Raw genomic sequence first — 25,548 nt, 5'->3', positions numbered from 1 at the left:
GTTCCATCAGGATATTACAGATATGGAAAAGTGGTACAGGGCAAGTGGGGTCCAAGCGTGCTTGCTGACTATTGTTGGACCCTAAAAGAGAGATGTTCATATCAAAAATATCATAGAAAATCAAACATTCTACTTTTCAGGTAAGATTATATTATACTAATGCATTTTAAATTCATGATGTTGTAAAATTAAAATAGTTGTCTCTAAAAATCCTTACATGGAGACTTAATTCTGAAACCATATTTGAAATCAGCATGAAAAAGGCTATTAGGTTCACTCATTTTCACTTCTGGGACTAAAATAAATCAAATTTTGTATAGCAGTGTTATTTGCCTTCTAGTTTTTTTTAAAAATAATACTACAACAAATCACATATACATTTCAACTGTTTTAATAATATGAATTATAGTTAATTATTACGAAATATTGGAAATCCAGTATACAATTATTCTTGCCTAAAGTGTAAGACATTTAAGGGAATCCAGGAAGAGTTGTATAAAAGAATATTAAAAAAACCTTAATTGCTTTTTTAAAGGAACTATATTTTATTGAATAAATGAATTTATGCCTAACAAACAGAGAGCAGGTTTACATAAAATGCACAGTTTCAAAACAAAAATGAGTACATAAATTTATTTCTTTATGGTTTTTGTCCTGGTCTTTCTTCAGCTAATGCATACATTAACACCATTCAGATTTGCTTTTTCTGAAATTAATTAAGTTAAAAGTCTGTGATGGAGTGAAGGTGCTTGTAGGATTAAATAGTTTGCATTTTAGAGAGCTGAGTGAAGAAAGAAAAAAAATCTCACTTCCCATATTCCCAACAAGGATGAGATGCAATGGTGCTTACTTTTCTTGAGAATGGTTTTGAAGTTGCTGGGAATGTTATGAATCCCATCAAGTTACCTATAGCAGATAATCAGGCCAGCTGTTGTACATAATCATATATAAGTGCAGTACATATACATTTTATAATAACACTATATAATTATTATATTTAACAATTTATAATTATATTTTTTAGTACAAAATAAAAGAATATACAAACCTATTAAAACATGTATACTATGTTTATAGAAATAATTAAGGAAATCTGTCTTTTCAGCTTTATTAATTGTAGCTAGCATATTTTCAGGATCAATCAGTATCCTTAACACACCCATTAATTGTACTGCTCTGCCAAGTTCTGGATCAGTATCATATATCATTTGTTCAATAATTACATTTAATAATATTAACTCCTGAAACAATTAACAACAAAATATGATAACCATATTAACATAAATCAAGAGATATTAAATAAATTATCCTATAACCAACATGCAATTCTCAGTTTTATTCAACTACAAAAACAATAATGGGACCTCATAAATTATAACAACCTATACCTTGCATTACCATTATGTGTTTAATTGTAGTAACCATGTTTCCAGCTTCACAGAAGATGGTTCTTCCCATTTACTATACATACATGGTTCTTCCCATTTACTATACACACAACTCTGCACAGTAAGGTATTTAACTTTCTACTAAATAAGGAGAGCAATTTAAATATTTTTTTTACATAACTAACAGAAAGATCAATTTTTGGTTTTTATGTAAGTTTGTTTTTAATAAATTTTCTATTCAGCAAAGAAATGTGATGTTTCTCAATCAGAAGTGTTTTTTTCTTCAATTATAAAAGTTATTTAGACGTTGAATTTAATTTATTTTTTACTTTAACGTGATGTTTGAATTAATTTTTCTCAATCTTTTTTTCAATATCTTGTAAAAATGAAAAATGATAACTTGGAAAATCTGTAACCAACCTTATGCTAAAACTGAATGAGTTAAATACGATTTGATTGAAAATGATGATAAAATGATGTATTAGGAAAAAAATGAAGTCTACACTTTTCATTTTAAAAAGCAGTTATGTTGTTTTTCTGCCACCTACCTTCTTATATATACAATTACTTTATTTGGATTTAATTTTCTCAAAAGAAATCTTTTCAGATTTTTACACCAAGGAAATATTTTGAATTAATATTATTAGGATTCACATTTCATGATTCATTTGACCACAAAACATTTACCTACTTTTTTGTTGGGTATTGACTGTTGAGATCTAAGTTTTAAGTTCACATTGCTAACAAAAAGTACGGCAATGTTGTGAATAAGGTGTATAAATCACAATTTCATAGTGACATAATAGTAATAATAATAATTCAAGCTTGAGGTGATACTGGCTTTATTTTTAACTCTCTTCAATCAAAAACATCTCACACTTGGGTAATTTTCACAGATGAATCGCCCTGTTTTCTAAGTGAGGGACAGAAACCTAATCTCTAATTTTTCCAGAAATAGTATAGTACTAACATACAATGCACCATACCATAACACCCAAAAAGGTGCCACCAACAAATTTTTTGTCAAATAAAAATTCTACAGTAGACTGATTAAATAAAAATTAAAAGTTTTCAAAAAAAATATGTTAAAAGTGAAATTTTACAAATTAACCCCATAAAGATTTTCATCAACTTATGTTGACAGCCAAGAAATTCATCAAACGTGTCGCCAAATAAGTTGACAGGCAATTGTGGACTCTACTGGCCAATCCTTGTTCTAGTACTGTATACATTTTAATTTTGATTATCATCATTTGAAGCTTCTCACAACAAAATCATGTATCCCATGTCAAGCGGTTGTGAGGTTTAGGCACGTGAGTTCTGACCGAGTTTATTGTTGCTATTTTTTAAAAACTGTACAAATGCTGTACGACTGTGATTTCAGTTTATTAACTGAATCTAGCGATAGTGATTCTAATAGTTACACACTTGATGATCTTTATGCTCAGATCGAAATAAATTTGAATTCTGCACCAAGAAAGGGCTAACAATTCATTTAATAAATATGTGTATATTTAATGATTACTGTTTACATTAAAAAATGAGATAAACTGAATTCATTGGTGTTTCAAGAAGCCTTAGTTGATGAAATCATAAGGCAAGTAGCCAAAAAATGTAGATCTTCCAAAGAAGAAAATCCTCTGCGACTCACCCAAAAAACATTTTCTGGATGCTGTCCCACTGTTCTTTCTAGCATTGGTAGGTACTCGTGCTAGAAAGAATGGTTTAAGATGTGTAGTGTGTTCAGATCATAAAATAAGAAAATCCTCCCATTATCAGTGCACTGAATGTGATGTAGGTTGTGTGTAGTGCCATTGTTTTAAGAATTACTACTTTAAAAAATTTTTAAATCAAAATTTATGGTTAATCATTTTTAATAAATTAGATTTTCCTATAAATTTTGATGTAAAATATGTTGATATAGGATAAAAACTAATATATTTATGGTTTATTTTAGAACTGGTTACATATTTTAATGTGATTGTGTAAATTAAATGGAAAAAATAGCGTTAGCAACTGAACATCAAAGAAACCGTTAAGGGGTTAATACTGCTCAATATGAAAGAAAAAAAAAATTGAATGAACAGCATTCAGAAGGACATGCTATGTTATACTTATCACCTGGTTTTGAATCTCATTTCAATCTCAAGTCAAAAATGTGGGTTGCATGTCACAATTTGTCATTTCATAAAGTTGATATTATGGAAACTTGTAATGAAAATCTGAAAATATTACTGATTGTTGAAGAAAGCACTTCAACATATTGAAGAAATTAAAGACCATTATGATCAAATGCAAGGACCTGTTTAAGCTCAAACTGAAAATTTTGCTATAAATTTACTTCTTATGGAAGTTATAGAAGAAGCTTAAAACTGTTTAATATGTAAATATTTAATCACATTTCAGTCTATTTTATTTAATGTATGATTAACTTTTACAAACCAATTTCGTATAAAATAAATGTTTCCGAGAGAATTTACACAAGCATAACCTACAAAATTATCAAGTTAACTGTAAATAATAATCCATTATAAATAGGTATATTGCAAATACTTATGTTCCAGAGCAAAATTGCGTATAAGTTAAACTGTAACCTATGTTTCAACATAGATGAACTCAAGATTGTTAAACTTTGTTCAGCAATCATTATTAAGTAGTACATATCCAAATCAAAACAATGATTTTCCCATTTTGTATAAAATGTAAAAATAGTACTACAATCAAAAACATTATAAAGAGCAACATAAAGGCTAAAGTTAAATTTTTTAACAGACATAATACCAATAAAAATCTTAAATCAGAAAGAAGAAGTAGGTAGTAAAGTTGGTAATTATAAACTTTGTCAGTCACAAACTTCACCATTTTACATCTGTCAATTCAGAGCTGGCTGAAGTAAAAAATACACTTATTATATTTCATGGCTATTTATTTATTTCTAAAAAAAAGAGATAATCTTATTTACATAAATAAAAAAATACACAATAGATGTATAGCATAATAAATAGCAAGCAAAATTTATCATAAATTAAATAATTATAACAAAAAGTTAATGTCGTTTTTCAGGGCTCATCTGTAATACAAATTATTTTCTATTAAACAACTACCTAAATAGAATAATGTGTTGTCTCCCTTTTATTAGATATACAAAATATCAGAAGTAGAAGTTCAAAGTTATTGCTGCTTATGTGTTTTACATTTATCAAGAAAAGAGTCGTAATTTTGGACTTCCTACTATAATTGGTTTTTCAGCAAAAACTTATTAGAGGTTGCCTGAAATGTGACTCACAGTTGCTCAAAACTTGCAAATGAAACAAGTATGATATAAAAGTACATTTTATTTGCTATAAAAACTAACATCTATTTTTATATGTAATTATTATTTACTGTTACACATTTCTCCAAATGGTAAACAAATTCTCATTCTGTCGATTAAGAAATGCTAGGATCTTTCCTTAATTCATAACTACATTTTGTCCTTCACCTCATCTGTAGCGAAATAAATACCCTTAATAATCCTCTTTAATTGCGGAAAGAAGTGAATATCACAAACCTTGGTGAGTTTGAGGGGGTGTGTGGACTTCACAAGACCCTCAACAGTTGCACACAATGTGTGTAACTGTGCATTATTGTATGGCAGAATTATTGGGTCTGTGTATTATAAATCACGATATGTTTCCTATAGTGTTTTAACATCTCTATGTATTACATAGAATTTACACTCCACCCACTTCCAGATAGCCAGTCACATACACATGTTCAGAACACTGTGAAGAGAGTTTTTTTTTGCATAGGGTAGAGTTTTGATTTTTTTTTATTGTGGTTAATTACAATGCTGGTATTCCATGGTTGGCCATTTTTCTTTTTGGTTGTAATGATGTACCCAAGTTTCATCTTCCAACATAGTATTGAGAAGAAATTCATCTCTCTCATCAAGATAACATTTATGAAGCTGTATATAACTTTCCTTTTTTTGTTTGTTCTTTTCTGCGAGTTTACAAGGTACCAACCAGAAACAAATTTTATAGTAGCTCAATAGTGTAACAAAATATCCTACTCATTCTTTCAATATGCCTTTTTGATGGTGAAGCATTGTGTGATAAGATGGTAATTTTGAATAACCACCAACCTCCTATAGGTACGGTTTATCAATGATAGAAACTAACTGACCACTGCAAGGTCATCAGCATAAATGGCTTTTAGATGATGATGATAATGATGAATCATACAGTTTCTATTGTAAAAAAATTCAATCACTGCAAATTGTTTTAGATGCTCTGACATAGCAGGTGTATGTGATCCACGAGTTTTGGAAATTTCACTAATAGGGGAATGAAACTACAAAATGGTGGCACTAATGCTTTGTGCAACACTTAATTCTCCGATTCTGTCCAGTGTGCATTAAACTTCAGTTGCCCCTCTTACTACAATTAGACTTATACTGTATGTAACAAAGAATGTTATCTGACTTTAAACCACTGTAAATTCATAAAACTGATAAACAGCTTTCCTTAAGGCTAGTTTTTTTCTCATTTATTCATGTACAGTATATGATATAAAAGTTATTTGATACTTTATTTCTCTAAATAAAGAAAATTACCCAATTTTTCAAATATATAAAGAATATATTTGAGAGGATAAAAACTCAGATATAACCACAATGGTGTTCTGTAATTCAGTAAAACTACGTAGTTATAAAAAAGTGCTTATATACATATTTTTCATTTCTTTCATTCCGATTTTTAAATACTACTACTCTGCTCGCCTCTGTAGTGAAGTAATAACATCTATGTATTTCATACTAAAGGTTCTGGGTTTGAATCTGGTCAGGCTTAGCATTTTTCATGTAACAGACATCCATTTTTTCACTTGAATAAAAAAAAATTGAGGGCAATTGTAACCAAACATCTTGCCTGATGTTGGTAATATTAATATTTAAGTGCAATAAACTTAATTTCAGTGGTATTTAGACTTTTCTAAAATTCCATAAGCTATGATGATTTGGATAGGATTGCAATATCTTGGTATGTACGTAGTGTTTAAACTTGACTACTTAAGTGAATGCTTAAACCGAAGTGTTCAAAACCTTTTTCAATAACAGGAGACATTTGTGTGTTTTAACATTTCTTCTCAATTATTTTTATTCCTTCAGTATAATTAAAATAAAAACATTCGTTTTATAACTGGTTTCTAATAGTTAAGCCTCTTGCACTAAAGTTGAAACTGTGATGACTAACTCAAAAAATATTTGAGAATATTTCCGCTACAGGCAATTTTTATGTTAGAAATTATATCTGTTAAATGTTCTCAAGACCACCAATGTGAAAATGGAGTTTAAAAATAATATAATTTATTTCTCTATTGATTACTGTAAAATGTAACTTTCATAAAGTGTATTATTTATGAAAAATTCATAAATAAAAGAAATAAGCTTTAAGACAGACCATGCATAAATTTTGTATGAATTTGCACTCGTGAGTAACAATGTTCTAAAACTAAAACCAGACTTCATCTTTTGCTTTGTACTGCACACTCTGAAAAACATTCACAAATTATATTCAAATTATGAACAAGATTTGTACATTATATACTTATTTTTTAACTTTATTTATATTTTTATTTTTTAACAAATTTTTTTTGCAGCTCGTATTTTTTTAATTTGGTAACTTGCTGGTAATTAGGCTAATCTATTTTTCATCACATTTACTGATATCACAATGATAATCTATTGAATTTTAAAGAAAGTCTTTTAAGATTTGTGCAATAATATTGACTATTCAATATGTCAATACTCCAAGGTAAAAAACATTATTCTGCATGCTGTACAATTTATCAAAAGCAGTTTACCACTAAGAACATATACATCATATGATAATTTGGGTCAGGAGACAGCAACAACATGAATTGCAACTTTCATAAATCACATAACAATTATGGAAAAAGGAAAATATTCCAGATACAGAATGTATCATGAAGTTCTCCCAAGACTTTCATAACCCATTTTAATTGTGGAAATAATGGAAAAAGTTCATATAAACATATGTCCTAAAATGCTTCATTTGTGAATTACAGTTAGTGAAAGATTTTGCTCAAATTTCAGCTACCCCAGTAAAATGAGATCTCGTACTGAAACTTTTAGGACTTTAATTGAGGGGCATAATTGATTTCTCGTTTTTTGACCCGAAAAATAGAATAAAATAGGTCCCAGAACTTTATCTGCAATAGTCTTTGAGAAATATGGGGGTGAAACCAATAAATTGGGGTAAAAACCCTGGTCTTTATCCCAATTACATAATTACATTATGAAAATTACACAGTTGTAAAATAAAAATTAGTTAGATAATAATTTTTTTATTAATGACTAAAATACAATAAATTATTTGTAAAATTATCATTTCAAAGTTGGCAATAAAAAACAACAACTAACCAAAAATGCACAATATTATATTAGTGTTAAATCATTCTGTAAGCTACATAAGTACATAGGGTACTGTAAACTGTGCTGGTGTTAGCAAAGGTTTTCTGAGAATTTTGCTTTGATGTTCAGTTTGCCATTTAAGTAATGTTGTACTTATTTACAATAGAGGAATACACTGATATGGTACTCATCTTGGGTGTGTGTAATAGTAATGCAACAGCTGATACAGTAGAATATTAAATACGGTTTTGAATCGCAGGATTCTAGATCCTAACAAATTAACTGTTTGGACTGTTCATATTACTTGGCTGCTTAAATATACTGATGTCTACTTGCACTTTCTTCAAGAAGAATTGCTGAAGCTGCTTGAAGATGTTCCTCTAGTGCTGAGATGCAAAGTATACTTCCATACAATGGTGCACCTCTCCACTTCTCTTGACCCATTTCCTCTTACTTAAATCATCATTTCCCTAAGAAATGGATCGCATGATCGGTTGTGGTGGTTCACATTTCTGACCACCAAGATCGCCTGATTTAACACCTTTGAATTTTTGCATCTGGGAATGGATGAAAAAAATTTTATACAAATCAAAAATACATTCTCATGAGGAATGTATTTCAATGCTAACAGATTCTGAATTATGGATGTGGTTGAGCAACAAAAATGCGTGCCAAGAAATGTGTTGTGATCATTTTTGAACATTTCTTATAAACTGGTACGTATAATGCACTTTGATTTAGTGTACTGTTTCTAAATAAAATTGGGATTTTCTAACTTTTCTTTGTTTTATTCAACTTATCTTACAAGAAATTCTTCTCTACAAGTTTTGTTTAAAAGTTTTATGTGATTTACCCATTTACCATAGTTTTTGTACATCAAACATGAAAAAAATTTTTTATCCCAATTTATTGATTTTCAGCCTAGACTTCTTAAAAATTATTGCAGATACAGTTCTGCGACCTATTTTTGATTTCTCAGAACCGTAAGAAATAACAAAAATTCTGCTCCTTAATCAAGTCTTAAAAATTTCAGTATTACCTTATTTCACAGGATGGCTGAAATCCAAGTGACATCTTTCACTAGCTGTAATTTGCAAAATAAGCATTTTAGGACTTATGTTTTAATTAACTTTTTTCATTATTTTTACAAATAGAATAGGTTATGAAAGTCCCACAAAAACTTTATGATGCAATAATCTTAAATTATTATAAATTATCTTAAAAAATATTTAGTTATAAAATTTATCTTAAAATTATAAATTGTTTATTTGAAAAAAATACACACAACCTTTTTGATTTTAAACATTATAAAAAAAAAGAAGCAAAAATTCAACATTGTATTTAAAAACTGAACAAAAAAACATTACCTCATCTGTTGTCGCTGACTGTTGAAGTGTATATTCTCTTACAACAGACGGTGAGAACTCAACTATTGTAGTTAGAATATCGATAGAGGCAGTTTTAGTTTGTACATCATCTGAAGACAACGTTATCTCAAGTGCAGGCAAAATTCCAAGATTAGATAATGTCTGAGATTATTATAAAACAGATCAATAAGCACAATTTAATAAATAAACATTTTCATTAAAAACTAAGAAATAAATATTTTCAACAGAAAGAAAATTAACATACAGGAACACTTTCTCATGTGACTTGCCAAATCGTGTAAAGTATTTTCTCTTTGAATTCTGCAAGACAGCTCTTTTCTGCCTAATATTAATTTACTGTCTTATATTTATAGCCAATAAATTTCAGATAATAATTTTATTTCTTCTTTTTCATATCAGTATTTAAAAAAAAATTCTGTATTTGTTTATTTATTTCCTTTTTTATGAACTGATTTCATGTATGTAATCAAAATGGATTTTTGTTTATATATTAATAATGAATGAAAGCAATAATGAAAGAAAGTGATGAGTTAAACAAACATTAAAAAGGTATATGAATACATTCACTTAGTTTAGCAAAAAAGAGTAAATACAAAAACAATTCATAATTTTTTTTTTAGTTTTCATAATTTTGATTTTTCAAAAATAAAATTATGTAAATACAGATTTTCAGTTGGGGAGAAAAATTGTCACAATGAATTAAATGTTACACCTGTAATTAAGTAATGAACATAATTAATTACCAGCAAATCCATTACATTATGATTGCAATAACTTCATTTGAATTATCCATATATGATAAATTCAAAAAGTCTCTTTAATTTTTGACAGTTTCAAAAGTAATAACAAAAATCTACAGCATTTATAGCTAAGACCTTCTTCCCTGTAACTACTACATCAAAACACAACTTAATGAAATTAAATTCTAAATGTGATGGAAAAGATTGTTTTTGCATTTATTCTTATGCAGAATAAAAGTAATAAAGAACAAATATACATTTCAAATCATTTAAGAAGTCTTACAAAAGGAAATTAAAAAAATATGTATATACCTTAAAGAATGATTCTTTTCCTTGTGGTTGTAAATTCTGAGAAAAATTACAATACTCTTTTAAAAATAAAACTAAATCTCTTCGTTTAACTTCAGGTGTATTTTCATCTGTCAACTGGGTAAAGAGATCATTTAAAAACTTTTCATCTTCCTGTAATTCAATATGAATGAATGATTAGATAAACGCAAAAAATGACAAAAAAATATTAAAATAGATCTGGAATAATTCTAATATGGTTAAGAGTTAATCTCAAATAATACAACCTTACAGATTAAATGATATAAAATACCTGTCAACTTCAGAGAAATTCAATATAACACCAGTACTAAATATTTTACACTAAATAAAAATAAAGACTGCTGTTACTGAAATTCACTTTATACATACACAGGGTTAAAAACTTTTTCTATTATTTGTAGAATGTAGGATTAAACATTTATACACTATATAAATTTTGTTACTGTAAAAAATTGACAGAACTTATTATAACATGATATAAAAAAACAACTAACAGTTAAGATATTTTTTATCTTGAGTCCTTTGAAGAATACAACTTTTGCATGGCATTCATATAAGATATATATTTTAGTATTTTACATAATACTGATTTTTTAAAACTATATTCATTTATAGAAGTTTAAAGCATAATCAAATCCATAACAGTTATGGATATATGTTATCCAACATATATTCACTATTTTATAAAGAATTATTTGTATCAAATATAAAAGATGTATTGAGTATATAAGCCCTTAATTAATTATTAAAATAATAATTACCTGAATTAAAGTTACAATTTCTACTTTATTGAAGAATATAAAACTGGATAGCGTAGACAGCATATTATCTTCAAACACAGAAGGTGTTGGCAAGACAACATCCTGAATATATTGGACCCGGTATGTCTGATGTATTTTAGCCAACAATTCAGCATTTGATATAGGAATCACTTCTTTAAACCTAATGAAGAAAATATACAATTAATTATAACTTTTGGCATTGTTGCATCAATTACTTGGTAATAAAAAATAGTTTAAGTAGAATATTACAGCATTCCCTTTAAAGAAACGATGTTACATACTGAAGCACCTCTTCTTATTAAATTTAATAATAATAAAACCAATTAAGATTTCAAAATAAATGTGAATAATGTTAAATAAATCATTAACTCAGAAGACAGATATGATGCAGGATGATCAAGCTAAAAATATCAATAATAGTGGAAGATAATTTATTTAAATATGGACAGTACACACTGTATTATTCTATTTAATTAGAAGACATACGTAGAGATAGGATGGCTGGACCAAACAAAAGTACCAATAAAAAGGTCATAATTATGTAAGGAAAAAAGCTATCTGAGCAAATGTACATATTTTCAGAAAATAGACAAGACGAAAATACATTTATATATCTGAAGAAAACACAGGTGATGAGAATGTACTATGATGAGAAGCATACTATGTTTTTAGATACACATTCTTTCTTTTTACCATAAGTTTAAAATTAAATAACTTTGACTGACTTCAAATGACTGGATCAAAATGTTTGAATTAATCACAGTACTAATTTGTTTTTACAGCAATCTCTAAAAGTCAACTCAAGGGTTAAAAAAATGAGTTCAAGTAAAACAATGAAAGAATGTAGTGTTGTGTATGGTGAACTAAGTGCAATACACTTGTACAAATAACTTAATAAATACAATATGTATTAAAAATTGTAAATAAATGGTAATCATTAATAACATAAAAAATATTACAAGAAATGCTTACTTAGATGTGGTTTTGAGGTACTGTCTATGTCTCTTTGGTGTAGGTGAACTTGGATCATATTCTAGACATCCAACAACATCAAAAATTAAATCATCTGCAACAGAAACATAACACACATGAAAGATTTCACAAACAGCCATTAATTTCAGCAGTAGTCATAAATACATTTGTATTAAGACAAGAAAAAAATTAAAGTTTACAGAATACGACTTAATAAGAGCAATTACACATAAATATTAATACTTTATACAACTTACCTGCAAACATAACTTCAAAAAGGGCATTTTTATTAAGTAGGAAAATATTTTTAAAAATGTCATAAAGACAGTGGAGTCCCTCAGTATTTTCTAAATCCTCACACATATGAAACAGATTAAGGAGTTTTCTGATGTAACCTTCCGATTCTATTGCTATAGCCAGCTTTTCTTTTTTAACTGGAGATTGCAATCCACTCCCTATCAACTGTAACAGAAGAGATATATATATATTTATTACAAAGGTTGTTTTAAGAAATATATTTACAGAAAACAAAGAAAAAATGTACTTATTTACAATGGCCACATCTACATGTGAATCTCGTTCATGTTTAGAATTCTTTTATAAATTTCAGAAACAAAAGTTAGGCAGTGTTTTGATCAAAATATGAAAGCATAACATTTTGTTATTACCCATGATTCAGTGAACAAAAAATTACAAATAACCCTAGCTTGCCTTCAAGAACTCTAAGAACCTTTCCTTTCAGTAGAAAACAGGTAATATAAGAAAAGTACATTGTACACTTTCATATATCCCAGAGTTTCTTCAGAAATATGGCAATGTTATTTTCAATATTTAATTTTATTATTGCTTTTATTGGCCACCTAGCTCATTTGCTATTTTAATTTTGTATACCAAGTTGTAGAGTACTTGTTCATAAAAGCTTATATTATTTCACATAACTGTGATTTTTGTTCTTTATTGTATTTTGGGTATAAAAATAACATATGCATTACTATATGCTACGGTTTAAAGAGATAGTCACAATTTTTTCCCTGTATCAAATTGTCAATGTCACCAATATTCAGCTAACTCAAGTCACTTTGTCATTTTTCCTCAAAATCTAACTCTCTCAATCTCTCTTTTGAGGTTTTCTTTACATAAATCCATCAATTTTTAAGCTATTAAATATAATATCTTAAGAGAGATTATAATATAATTTACTTTAATAATATAGCAATTTAATTATAATTTTTAAGATATTAAGATACAATTTTTTATGTAAATCCATCTATTTTTAAAGTCTTCTTCCTGTCATGAGTTAACCATGATTTATCTTTCTTCTCTTTATATTTGCAAAGAATACTAAGTATTATCAGAAAGTATCTAAATCATTTCAGCCTACCCTCTTCAATTCCCATCTGTGTTCTAAATAATCCTGTAACTTTTGTTGTAGAATTTCTTAATTTTTTATATGGTATATTTATATTCAATTTCTTTTTAGCATTGCTCAGTTTTATAGATGGATACTAAGGATACGAAATTGACAATATGCATAAGATGATAAATCATTTATTGTTTTTGTTATAGCATTATTAAAAATTAAATTGTAAACTTCAGGAACATATAGTATTAAAGGAGTGCAGGTTTCAGAATCGAATGATTGCTCAGTGAATATTTGATAACTGACTAGATTTACAAGTTGGCTGATGTAGCAAGAAATAAAAGTTTAGTTTTAATAATACTTGATTCTTTTTTAAAAGGTTTATGTTTTCTTTAAGAACCTGCATTAACTACAAATGAGTATAATGGCGGCCTATGTGTGTGAAAGAAGTTTTCACTCTGCTCCATGTAATCATACTATTATCTAGAATCGTTTTAATATGCTAAACGTAGTAGACACATTTCACACTAACTTTACAGCAAATGAAGATTAAACAACTTCCAATTATTAAATTGTTTTAAGGTCAAAAGAAGATAAATAAAGTTGTCCGACTATACAATTCATATTACAGATGGATACATGTTAAAGATTTGTTATCCAACATGGAAAAAAAATGTTCACAGAACTATTATGTAAAAAAATTCAGCTCAATGATCCGGGTAAAAATGTGTGCAAAATCTGCCCCAGACACCTATGCTTAATTAAAATGAACAGTACATGAACACAATGAATTAAAGAAGTTTAGTACAGAGAATACAATTTTTTTTTTACATCAGTCACAAGTAACAAGCAAACACATTTTGTATAATAACCATTCAATTAATAAATAATCAGGTAATATTCAGGCCAGGTGAGGGAGAAAAGACTATTCAGATGTAATAAAATAGTCTGAACATTAACTGTTATAGAAAAGATTGGGAAAATTGGTGCATTTTGAAAACCATAAATTCCTAGAGCAGTTTACTAATATTGAAGAGTGTATTTAACAGTACTAATCTACATAAGAAAATACACAATTAACAACTTGCTTAGAGAAAAAAATGTTCTGTGTCACAGATAAGATGACAACTACTCTCATCTACCTTGATCAAGGCAGCTAGCCTCCCTTTGTAGGTTGATTGGTAAAATCCTAATTAATTTTTTTTATATTTTCAGCAATTTCCTTTTTTAATTTTCAGTCAATACCTTCAGAATAATTCCCAATAACACAGTGATCTTAGATGAAAATAATCATAAAATACAAGCAGCATATTTGAAGTGCATAAAGTTTAATCACTAAAATAATTGAATTTACTCATACAAATGCAACCTAGCTTACTGCTGCTACTGAGGATGATAGATTTTTATATGGGATAAAACTAAATCAGTTCAAAAACTGAACCTTACCTCATTGATTTCTTCCAATCTACTAATTTCACATGGAGGTAGTTCAATCGGCGGTGCCGAATCGGACATGTCATCAAATCTTTCATCTTCGGATTCTTCAACAATATCCTGAGTAACTTCAACAGATGGGTCTTTGCCCTGAACCTGTACAAAAGTTGATGCAATATAACAATTTTATATCAATTTAAAAAAAATTAAACAACATCCCCTCTGGTGATTATCAATATAAAAAATAACAAATGAATCTCTAAATAACATTTAACAAAACAGAACTTACCAAATAAAAGATGTTTTTCAGACGTCATTAATGCTTATAAAAGTTCTAGTAATGCTGTCTACATAGTGTATAAAGTAATTTTGCTTTCCCTTCAGAATGTTATGGATTCAAATCTCAGTCATTGACATTTTTCACATGTTAAACATTCATCTTTACAAAAAAGTATAATTGTAATTGGGTATCAAATGACAGTATAACCTTTATGAATGAATATATATAAAACATAAATGAATGAGAAAGATCATTTAAATTTTTTTTTATTATTATAGATTGATTTATATAAAAACAGTAGGATCCATTAACAGATATTTGTCCAGCAGTGAAAGAGGGCAAATTTATCTTTTCCATCTTAGTTGGCATCAAGAGCCTACTAAGTCCCTTTCCCATTTTCCTGTCCTATTGATACAGACATAAAACACTCATTTCTCATAATTACCAATGCTACTTGTGCCCAAAACAGATCTTGCAGCAATTCTTCAGACAATGAAAACCTTGATCCTTATTTCATACATATTTAAACTTCTAGAAAAACTTCAATGAAAATGATATTTGTTAAAGAGTTTTATCTTAGCTGAGAAGTTTAGTTAAAGTATCAAGATTCCTTTAATATAAAAAATAAACAGAAGAAATATCAAGAAGTAAGAATTTCTTACTCCACATTACAAAAAATCTTCCAAGACCAACAGCCAACAGGCGAGATCTATACCTTAAACTGTTTTTTCTTTTAAATAAATCATTATTTAGATATTATTTAACAAACTACTTTAACATAAATACTATTATTTACGTAATTAATGGCGTATACAAGAAACAATGCTAAAAATCTATTTAAACAACCTTAAATTAAATGATAATAATCTCAATCTGATTATCTGAATGGTGTAATTCTACTTGAACCAGGTTGGAATAGTTCACTAATCATCTTCTGTAAAATCCATATCTGCATAAGATGATTCACTTATTTTCTTTTTTATTACTGGAAGCTGAAGAAGATACATTAAAATGTAAATATATAAATGATTTCCTGATTCAAAGATTTCTTTAGTTCTTTCTTTTTCACTAGCCTCCTTTAACCCTTACGGCCTCAAGCCTATTTTGTAAGTACTAGTTAAAGCCTCAAGCACGTTTTTCAGAAAAAGTAGATGTTTGGTAGAAATGCCACAGAAATAACAATATACATGATAAAATTATGAAAAAAATTGTAATTACTCAGTAAACTATGTAGACTGTGGTGCTGCGATCCAAAATGGTGTTACACCCTTGATTAATTATTTTAAAAAAAAAATTCAACTTTTTTTCATTAAAAAAAAAAAATACTGAATTTGTTCTTTATTTGAAAAAAATCACAAGCACTCATGTACGATATATCGTTACCTTGAGGCTCTAAGGGTTAAGTTTATTGCTTTCTGCTAATCTTCTACAGTTATTACTTCAATTACCACATCTTCAAAGAGTCACTTCTAGTAATTACAGTTATTGAATTCAGTCAGTGGTATTTTTTAACAATTCCTGAAACCACTGTTTGAAAATATCTGGATTCATTTCCCCAGTTTGATCAAAATAACATGATAGCACTTGTTTGTATGAGGTGGGCGGTAAGTCCCTTTACGCCAGTTATGAAATTATAAGGATAGGTGCGGTGCAGCTTACCTTCTATGATCTAAAACATCTGTGTGGGTTCCACCATGTTCAAAGCACAGCTCCATGCACCTCTATGTCAAGTTGTTCATCCGCAACAGCATGTCAGGGTGATAATTTCAAATGCTGACCGAACAGCGTCTTGGAGCTGGTTGTTGTAGACTTGTCTGCATTTTTTAATCTCTTCTTTTACAAAACCCCAGAGTACATATTGTCTGGTGTAGTGAGGTCAGGGCTTCTTACTGGCCAAGGCAATGGAGCTGGTAATTCTTCTGATCCACATCCAATCCATGATTCAGAAAAGTTTTACTGAGGCGTCTGCAGCAGATTCAAAGGAAAGATGCGCTGCTGCACTGTCTTGCTGAAATGTAATGATGTCAGTGACCCCTTTTTTTTTTTTTTAATTCTAGATGCAACCATTTGTTGATCATTCTCAGATAACTGTATTAATTAACTGCGCAACTGTAAAAATAAGGATCAAGGAGATGTTCAACTGTCATCTCAGCCCAAGTCATAACATGAGATATGGTGTTAAATTTCCTCAAAAATATGAGGATTGTCTTTCGCCGAGAAAAAAACATTTCAGTTATAAATCATACACTCGTCTGAGAACAAGACGTTCTTTTTATTGTTTGCTCTCAGAAAGCATTCTAACAACAATTGACATGCACAAACAAGTCGATCAAAGGTCATTATAACTCAACACATTAACTGTGGCTGGACGAATTGTCAATCATCAAATGCCTAACTCTGCAGAACATTTGCGCATTGATTTCATCAATAATCTTTGAATTGATGCCTCCACAGCAGCACAAGTCTCAGCTCGAGTGCTTGGTCTCCCATTGTGTAACGCATCAAGAACACTTCCCGTTGCAAAAGCCTTCTTCTTTCATGTCAGTAAAATTTGCCGTGATTGTGACAATTTCCTAAAATGCACAAGTAATGTATAATGTTCTCAAACGTTTAACCAGTCTGTGGACATTTGTGGATCCACACATACAAGCTAATAAATGCTCTTCGACAGTGAACATAATCATATCCACCATCATTCTACACTCAACTATGACTAACGTCATCCCACCACAAAACTCACCGGACGATCCCCAACATGGCTTATCCACCTCCCCACCTTTTCCAGCAGCAGTAGAGCCTGATTAAGCTGGATTTATTACGGTGTAAAAGGACTACCTACCAACACCGTACTATAAAAACCTTTCCAAACACTACAAAATTTTTCTATTTTTATCAGAGGTCTTCTTTCTGCAGCTCTCTTTAGTCTTGTCTGTCCATGATTTTACAAGGTCTTCATTGATCTAAAACTCATCCAGAAATATTTCTGTTGATATATCATTTGATATTTTACTTTAAAAAAATTGGATCCATAGATACAATATCTGCCCTTCCATCTGAATTTTTTTCCCCAGTTAGTTTAAGTTTTTGGATTAATCATATCCAAAAATGACAATATAACACTAAATCTCTTTCCTTTTCCTTTGTATCTCTCTTTTTTTATTTGTTTATATATTTCATAATATTCCAAACTGTCATTTCATCAAAGTCATTGAATTCGGATAAAAGTTTCTTTTAACTTGTTTTTCTAGTCTCATTAAGAAGCTGATTCTGCCGTGCTACTTCTGTGTAAATGAAACCCATTATTTTTTTTTTTTTGAAAACACTCCCTCATCTCTTCAAAAATACCACCTGGCAATTTAAAAGAAAAATCTTTGGATTATTTTGCTCGCCGTACCAAAATTAAGAGTAAACAATAATTAAAAATATTTACACAACTTTGAAATTTAAAAAATCGTAGTAATAAAGATAATAAAAGAAATAAAATAATTTAATTGTATGAAAAAATAAAATTTAAATTTAATTAATTTAAGGGAAAGGGAACATTAAAAATAAAAATACTGATAAAGAATAACAAGCAGTAGTATATACACTTAGTAATCTCTTCACTACCTAATCATATTGCAGGTAAGCACATGAGTTTCTAGTATAATATAGGAGTTATTGGGAGCAACATCAGGTATTTGTATTTGAAGGAGTTTTAAGACCCTGGGTTGCAAAAGCTGGAAAAGAAGAAAGCAATCTAGTAATTTTAACAACTAGCTAGAGTAAAAACAGGTTAGTCCAACTTAACTTCCACATGACAAAGAATTTTTTTTAATTTCATTAGCAATATATAGTTATGCATAACAATGACATTAAAAAGCACAAGAAAATAGCAAGGTTTGTGAAAATTTTCCTTTATTTGGAGGGAGGGCAGGTCAAATTTTACTTCACAATGAAAAATTATAAAATAATTCCATTAATTGTTTACTTACCTCACATATCTTGCTCCAAATCTCATCACAGCCAGCTTTTTCCTGGAAACTCAATGCCAAATCGAAGTTATCACCTTCAGACCATACAATTAATGTTTCCTAAACAAAAAGAAATTAATAAATATTACAGAAAATCCAACAAGACTGTTATATAAAAAAATATATTTTCATCAAATATATAATAATAATAATAATATCAAGGTATGTCGTTAATCTGCATACCAAATGTTCATTAACCTGCATCATTGCAATTACATAGTAGTAATACATGATTATCCTATATACACAGTATTGTTGAACACAATTCACATAAAAATATAAGATTGACTAATGATTTTTATCTTTTACTACTATATCAATTGCAATTAATATAGTATTCCATTACATAAAATACAAAAAATTAAGATATATACAAATATTATTTCCATTATATATTATCAGTTTCAATTTGTGGTACAGGAGGAAAGTGAAAAACTGTTTTTGTTTAAAATTATTAAAATACTATCAAACATTAAAAAAAATTAAAGTATAATACAAAGTCCTTGGAGTAGTTCAGCAACAGACAAGGTTGTTGGCCTGCCTATTAAGCTCCAAGAAGTAAGCATGCATCTTGCTGTTACCAAGAATTGCCATAGATGGAAGAATCAAGGCAGTTGACCCAAACCAACTGCACTTGTGCAAGGAAAAGGAATAAAAAGTAAGAAAAAAGGAAGGAAGAGGATGGGAATTATCCACCCATAAAAAGAATACCTCTGATGAATGTGTAGTCACCAACCTAGCCCAGGACCAAATTCTAACATTCTAACAGAGACTCATTCAAAAGCAAAACAATCACTTTTTAAATCTTTCTTTTATTCATAACTCTATTGTAAATTTTCAGAATTTTAATTAATTTTTAAAATATAATATTAAATTCATATCATTCAAGATTTAAAAACTTTTTCATGAAATATTCATTTCAACATAAAATGCATTTATATTACAAAACATCCTGGATGTCTAAAAAACCTTTGAATCAACTGAAATTTGGCCAGTAAATAGAAATTGCTTAAATAAACAACTGCAAAAAGTTTAAAATAATTACCTCAATCTGCAGTTGTTTTAAAAGATAATGTTTACAAAACTGCAAAATATATTATAATACGTCACTTTATCCATGTTATCAAAAAATTATACAAAATTTTAAACATGAGTATCATATTTAGTGAACAGCCACCTACTGAAAATGAACAACCACAATGAAACTGTTTACATTAATGGTGCTAAAAATAATACTATCATCTGATAATTTTCAACAAACAATAAACAAGATTCTATAGTCAAATCAGAGTTTAAGCACAATTAATTAATATAATAGAAAAACAAACTATTTTGTTAGCATCTCTTTGTTATTTTTAGTTATTCTTTATTTTTTCCATTGTCAATTTCAGATTGAACAAGTTGTGCATGAATAATAATTTCTCGTACATAGGAAGACAATCGTCTTCCTATTTATGTATATGTGATAAAAGGTAGTAAATAATAAAATGCAATCATTGAGAAAACGGATAACAGAATGAGCAGTATGCTGATCAGTCAGTATAAATGTAAATCTGTATATTCAGTATATATGAAAAATTTTATACTATAAAGTTTATATGCATTTAAAAGTACTTACACGAATAAAGTTAAAATATAACACTGAAGTACTCTCATGATAAGGCAAAAATCACTTATGATAATGCTAAGACAAAATTTTAAATCTACTTAAAATATAAAAACTGATGGAAAAATGATTACCTGTTGTTTCTGATAGGCTGTATCAGGTTGAATTTTTGATTCCAATAATAATGATCCTAAAAAATAAAGAAGAAATGTTTTAAAATCACAGAAATTACATAAATTAATAATATCTAAAAAAATTTAGTGACATATCTTGTTATTACCTTGAAAAATCAGATATATTCTTGATAAAGTGCATACATATATACGATACATCAAGTTTTTGAAGTAGAGAAACTAAAAAATATTATCCCACTATAATAATGTATCAATAAAGTCCTCATTAAATAATACCAGTCAGTCAGTCTCTAATTCATCTACAGTTTACATTCTAGACATATTTGTGTAGGTAAAATTTTAACAGTTAAATGTGAATCATAATTTATAGAAAATGAACTAAAAAACAAACATTCCACTTAACCTAAGATAATTAAAAATTTTCCGTTAAGTCAGGGAAGTTAAAGTAAATAATTTTGTAATTTTATTTTATCATATTAATTTTAACTAGCTTTCTAATACTAATACAAATATTGTATTGAAAACTGCAATTTCATAATTACTGAGCTGAAAAAAAAAAAAAACATATCTTTGAAGAGAGATACATCTTGTAAAATGACTGACAGAAAAAATTGATTTTATACCTTTTAGTTTTGCAATTATATTCTCAGTATTCTTATATTTCAATTTAGTTGATGAATCTAGAAGAATTATACAAGTTACATATACAAAGTAGCTTACTTTTAGTAACTTGACACAATCATCCTTTCCCATCCATCAAATGTTGTTGGGTTTAGATCACAGACTTATACTTAGCTCTAGTCTTTCCTACATTCCTCCTTAAAAACTTCACACACCACTGTTTTTTTAGGTCTTCTTTTATACAATCAAAACTCTTCTTCCTTGGTCTTCCTCTACATTTACTTCCAACTGAATCTAGATTTAGTCTCTTTAGTTTATTTTATTTGGAATTTATTTTCTGCTGTCCAAACCAAAGAAGTTTTAGTAACTATATTCTTTATAAACAGAAGGCTGAGATTCCCAGCAGTAATAAAATTGTGCGTTTCATTGTTAAGGCAATGTTTGTTTGAAGTACAAAAAATAGAAAAATATTGTAGCTTATATTCAAAAAGATATGGTAGATACATTTATAGTTGTTAATTTCAACTAAACTTTTATTCATCAATCTAAGACTGGTTTGATGGACTCTTCCTTTGTTTTTTATTCTATGCTAATCTCTTAGCCTCAACATTCCTCTTGCATCCTATACTCTCCAATTGCTTGTTTTATACATTTCAATTTTTGTACTCCTTTTCTGATTTTAACTTTTTCTTATTTTATTTCTCTTCTGTGACTTTTTCAAATCATGACCTTTTCTTCTAATTTCCTGTTTCGCAGCATCATGCTACTTATTCCAGGGTTTTTATCCACATCTACTGTCTTTCTCTTCTGCTTCAATTTCTAATAAACTAATTTGGAGTCTATTAATGTATGACATTCATAAAGACGTAATTTTAAAAGATTCAGAAGAAGTAAATTAATTTAAAAGAATTATTCTGATAATTCTCAAGTCATCTAAGTCATCATAACCAAATTCTTCATTCTGATGATTTAATGAAAAATTTTATCCAGATTTTTTCAGGAAATACATTAAAAAAATAAAATACAATAAAATTAGTATAAAATTACAATTAAATTTTATTTAAAGGTATGGAACATGAAGAGCCCCGTTGTTAATGTTTGAAAGATCTTCCTATTAAAAAAATAAAAACAAAAATAATTTTAGGACATCAAGCAACCTAGTATAATACAGAACAAGAAAGATCTTTTTTTAAATGGGTAAATAACCTGATTATTATAACCCAAAAAACCTGAACAACAGAACACATACTATATAGTGAATATGGAAACATTTATAAAAATTTTCAAACTATAAGGACTTATGACATGTGTGAGAAAAGTAATGAGATTGGTAATACTGCGAGCGATCTGGCAATGCTGTGTCTACCGGTCTATGCTAGACCAGTTTGTTCATCCCTTCCACATGCTCAGTACGAGTTTCAACTCCATTCAGCCAACACATTATTTTTGACAGCGCCATCAGTGAAGTTGTTACGAAAATGGAGCATTGGAATTTAGAGCAACGGTGTGCAATCAAGTTTTGTGTTAAACTTGGGGAGCCCGCGAGTGTGGCCTTTGAAAAGTTGAAACAGGCCTACGGGGAACATTGGTTATCAAGAGCTCAAGTTTTCCGTCGGCACAAATCATTTTTGGAAGGCCAAGAACACGTTGAAGATCAACCTCGCTCAGGGAGACCTTCAACTTCAAAATCTGACTAAATCATTGCAAGTGTGAGGGTTCTTGTGAGATCAGACTGTCGTTTAACAATAAGGTTGATGAGTAAAAAATTAAATTTAAACACTTTCACCATACATCAAATTTTGACAAGACGATTTGGACATGCGAAAGGTTTGTGCGAAATTGGTGCCAAAAAACCTCACAAAGGAACAGAAGGACAATCAAAGAAATGTGTGTGTTCATCTTCTTGGGAGGATTGACAATGACCAAGAATTCTTCAATCGTGTGATCACAGGTGATGAATCCTGGATATTTTAGTACGATCCTGAAACAAAGCAAATAGTGGCACACTCCGTCATCTCCTCGACCGAAAAAATGTCGAATGAGCAAATCAAATATCAAAACCATGCTGAATTGTTTTTTTGACAGTAGGGATATCGTGCATAAAGAATTTGTTCCTCCAGGACAAACTGCCAACAAAGTGTTTTACAAAGGTGTCCTTGAAAGTCTCAGGAAAAGAGTGATTCGCATGAGACCAGACATTGCAGACAAGTGGATGCTTCATCATAACAATGTCCCATGTCACATAGCCATTTCCATCAGGGAATATTTGACCTCAAAATGTATTCCTACAGTTCCTCAACCTCCCCTATTCACCTGATTTGAGTCTTTGTGACATTTTCCTTTTCCCAAAATTGAAACATGTCTTAAAAGAACGTCATTTTGGAACTCTGGAGAACATTGAACAAGACTGTGACTGACCGGTTAAAAGCCCTACCAGTTGAAGACTTCCAGCGCTGCTACCAGGAGCAACAATGACTCCACCAATGTATATCTGCCCAAGGGAACTACTTTGAAGGGGATACTATTGTTGTTTGAAAAAAATAAAACCTTTGGTAAGTAAAAAGTCAATCTCATTACTTTTCTCATACACCTCATAAAACAAAATCGAAGAATTTTTTCATGTACTTCATACAATAAATGTTAACAAAACAGCACATAAATGCACTCACAAATAATAAAAACCAAAATGGAAGCGAACATCCATTTATCTTAATAAAGTAAAAAAAAATCTAAAATTAAAACAGAAAGGAAAAATATTTACTTAAATATACAGAATGTTTCCAAATTACATGGCAATCTCTCAGGAGATGATTCTATAGCCAAAGATAAGAAACAAAATTTCATTATATACATAGATCAGAAAACAGTTGGCCAGTTTCAGCTTGTGAAAAATTTAGCCCTGCTTTCTGCTCCCTCTGTGAAATTAAACTGTACTTAAATTCTTGGTATACAAATCAAGATGTAAGTTTGGTGCAGTGCTTCCTTGTTTTATTTGATCTAAAAGAAATTGAATTGAAGAAAGAAACTAAATAAAAGGGGTCCCAGACTTCTATCTCATTTATATTTTAAGAAAAACAAGGTAAATCACAAAAAGGTTTTGTTGGGAAATACACTTTGTTTGGAATAAAATAACTTTGTTAATTTACTGATAAACAAATAAGAATTTCTCTAGTTAACTTTGTAGAAAATTTAATTCTGAAAAACTTGATGTAAACAACATTATTAAAATTAAACACAAATTTGAGAAGTTCAACTTTAATCTGAAACAAAAACACACAATACTGCATCGGAAAAGTGATACAAATTTAAACAGAAAAATTAACATACAAAAGCTAAAAATTATAAAAATAAATTTGAAAGACAATCTTCTAAAAGATATTATAAATTATTATTTTTTCATAGGTTGTTAATAACAGCTAATCAATTAAATTTAGTGTCTAACATTCAAATATTTATTTGAGAGGTGTTTGTGTTGTTATAGTTCAGTCAGTCATTCATAATGGGTGATACCACAAATTTGTTTTCATTTGGAGAGTTGACAGACATATTGTTCATTTATGGTAAAATAAATGAAAATGAAATGGCTGCTGCGCATGAATATTAGGAAAGTCATCCAAATTAAAGAGTACTGGATTGTAAAACATTTGAGGGTTTGGAGAAGCAAGTTTGAGAATCAGGTATGCTTAAGCCACAACGATTCGACATTGGTCGTGAACATTTTGTTAGAAATGCCAATGCTGAAGAAGAAATATTGAATGAATACAAGTATAGCCCACTTCAAGCACCAGAAGGGTATCACATCACTTTCATGTTTCACAGTCAAGCGTATGGTGAATGTTATGGGAGCAACAATTATAACATTCCATACAACATTTGTATAAGAGTTAGAACCAATCAACTTTGATGAAATTCTATTGATGGTTAATTAGAAAATGTGATCATCCTAAATTTTCTAAGTAATATTCTAATTACTGATGAATCCTGTTTTACAAGAAATGGGCAGAAGAATGTACCCATGAGACTGCTATAAGTCATTTCCTACGTACTTTTTTGTTTAAAGTGGTGTGGACTTCCTGGTGATAATC

At 29.1% G+C, this 25,548-nt stretch overlaps 1 protein-coding gene across 1 annotated transcript in view; it reads right to left on the bottom strand.

The window, feature by feature from the left end:
- Nucleotides 1-25,548, bottom strand: part of flfl (serine/threonine-protein phosphatase 4 regulatory subunit 3 flfl) — a 55,795-nt gene that overhangs the window by 12,797 nt on the left and 17,450 nt on the right. The window contains exons 3-11 of the mRNA XM_075366509.1: nt 20,843-20,898; nt 19,064-19,162; nt 14,822-14,965; nt 12,273-12,477; nt 12,016-12,109; nt 11,023-11,203; nt 10,244-10,393; nt 9,171-9,332; nt 1,049-1,241 (exon numbers count right to left, since the gene is read on the bottom strand). Of these exons, the coding sequence (XP_075222624.1) occupies nt 1,049-1,241; nt 9,171-9,332; nt 10,244-10,393; nt 11,023-11,203; nt 12,016-12,109; nt 12,273-12,477; nt 14,822-14,965; nt 19,064-19,162; nt 20,843-20,898 (1,284 nt within the window). The remainder of the gene's footprint in view (nt 1-1,048; nt 1,242-9,170; nt 9,333-10,243; nt 10,394-11,022; nt 11,204-12,015; nt 12,110-12,272; nt 12,478-14,821; nt 14,966-19,063; nt 19,163-20,842; nt 20,899-25,548) is intronic.

This window comes from Lycorma delicatula, chromosome 5 (assembly GCF_047948215.1).
Source record: "Lycorma delicatula isolate Av1 chromosome 5, ASM4794821v1, whole genome shotgun sequence".
NCBI lineage: Eukaryota > Metazoa > Arthropoda > Insecta > Hemiptera > Fulgoridae > Lycorma > Lycorma delicatula.
The sequence above is the reverse complement of the archived record's forward strand: the minus strand, read 5'-3'. Positions and strand labels throughout refer to the sequence as shown.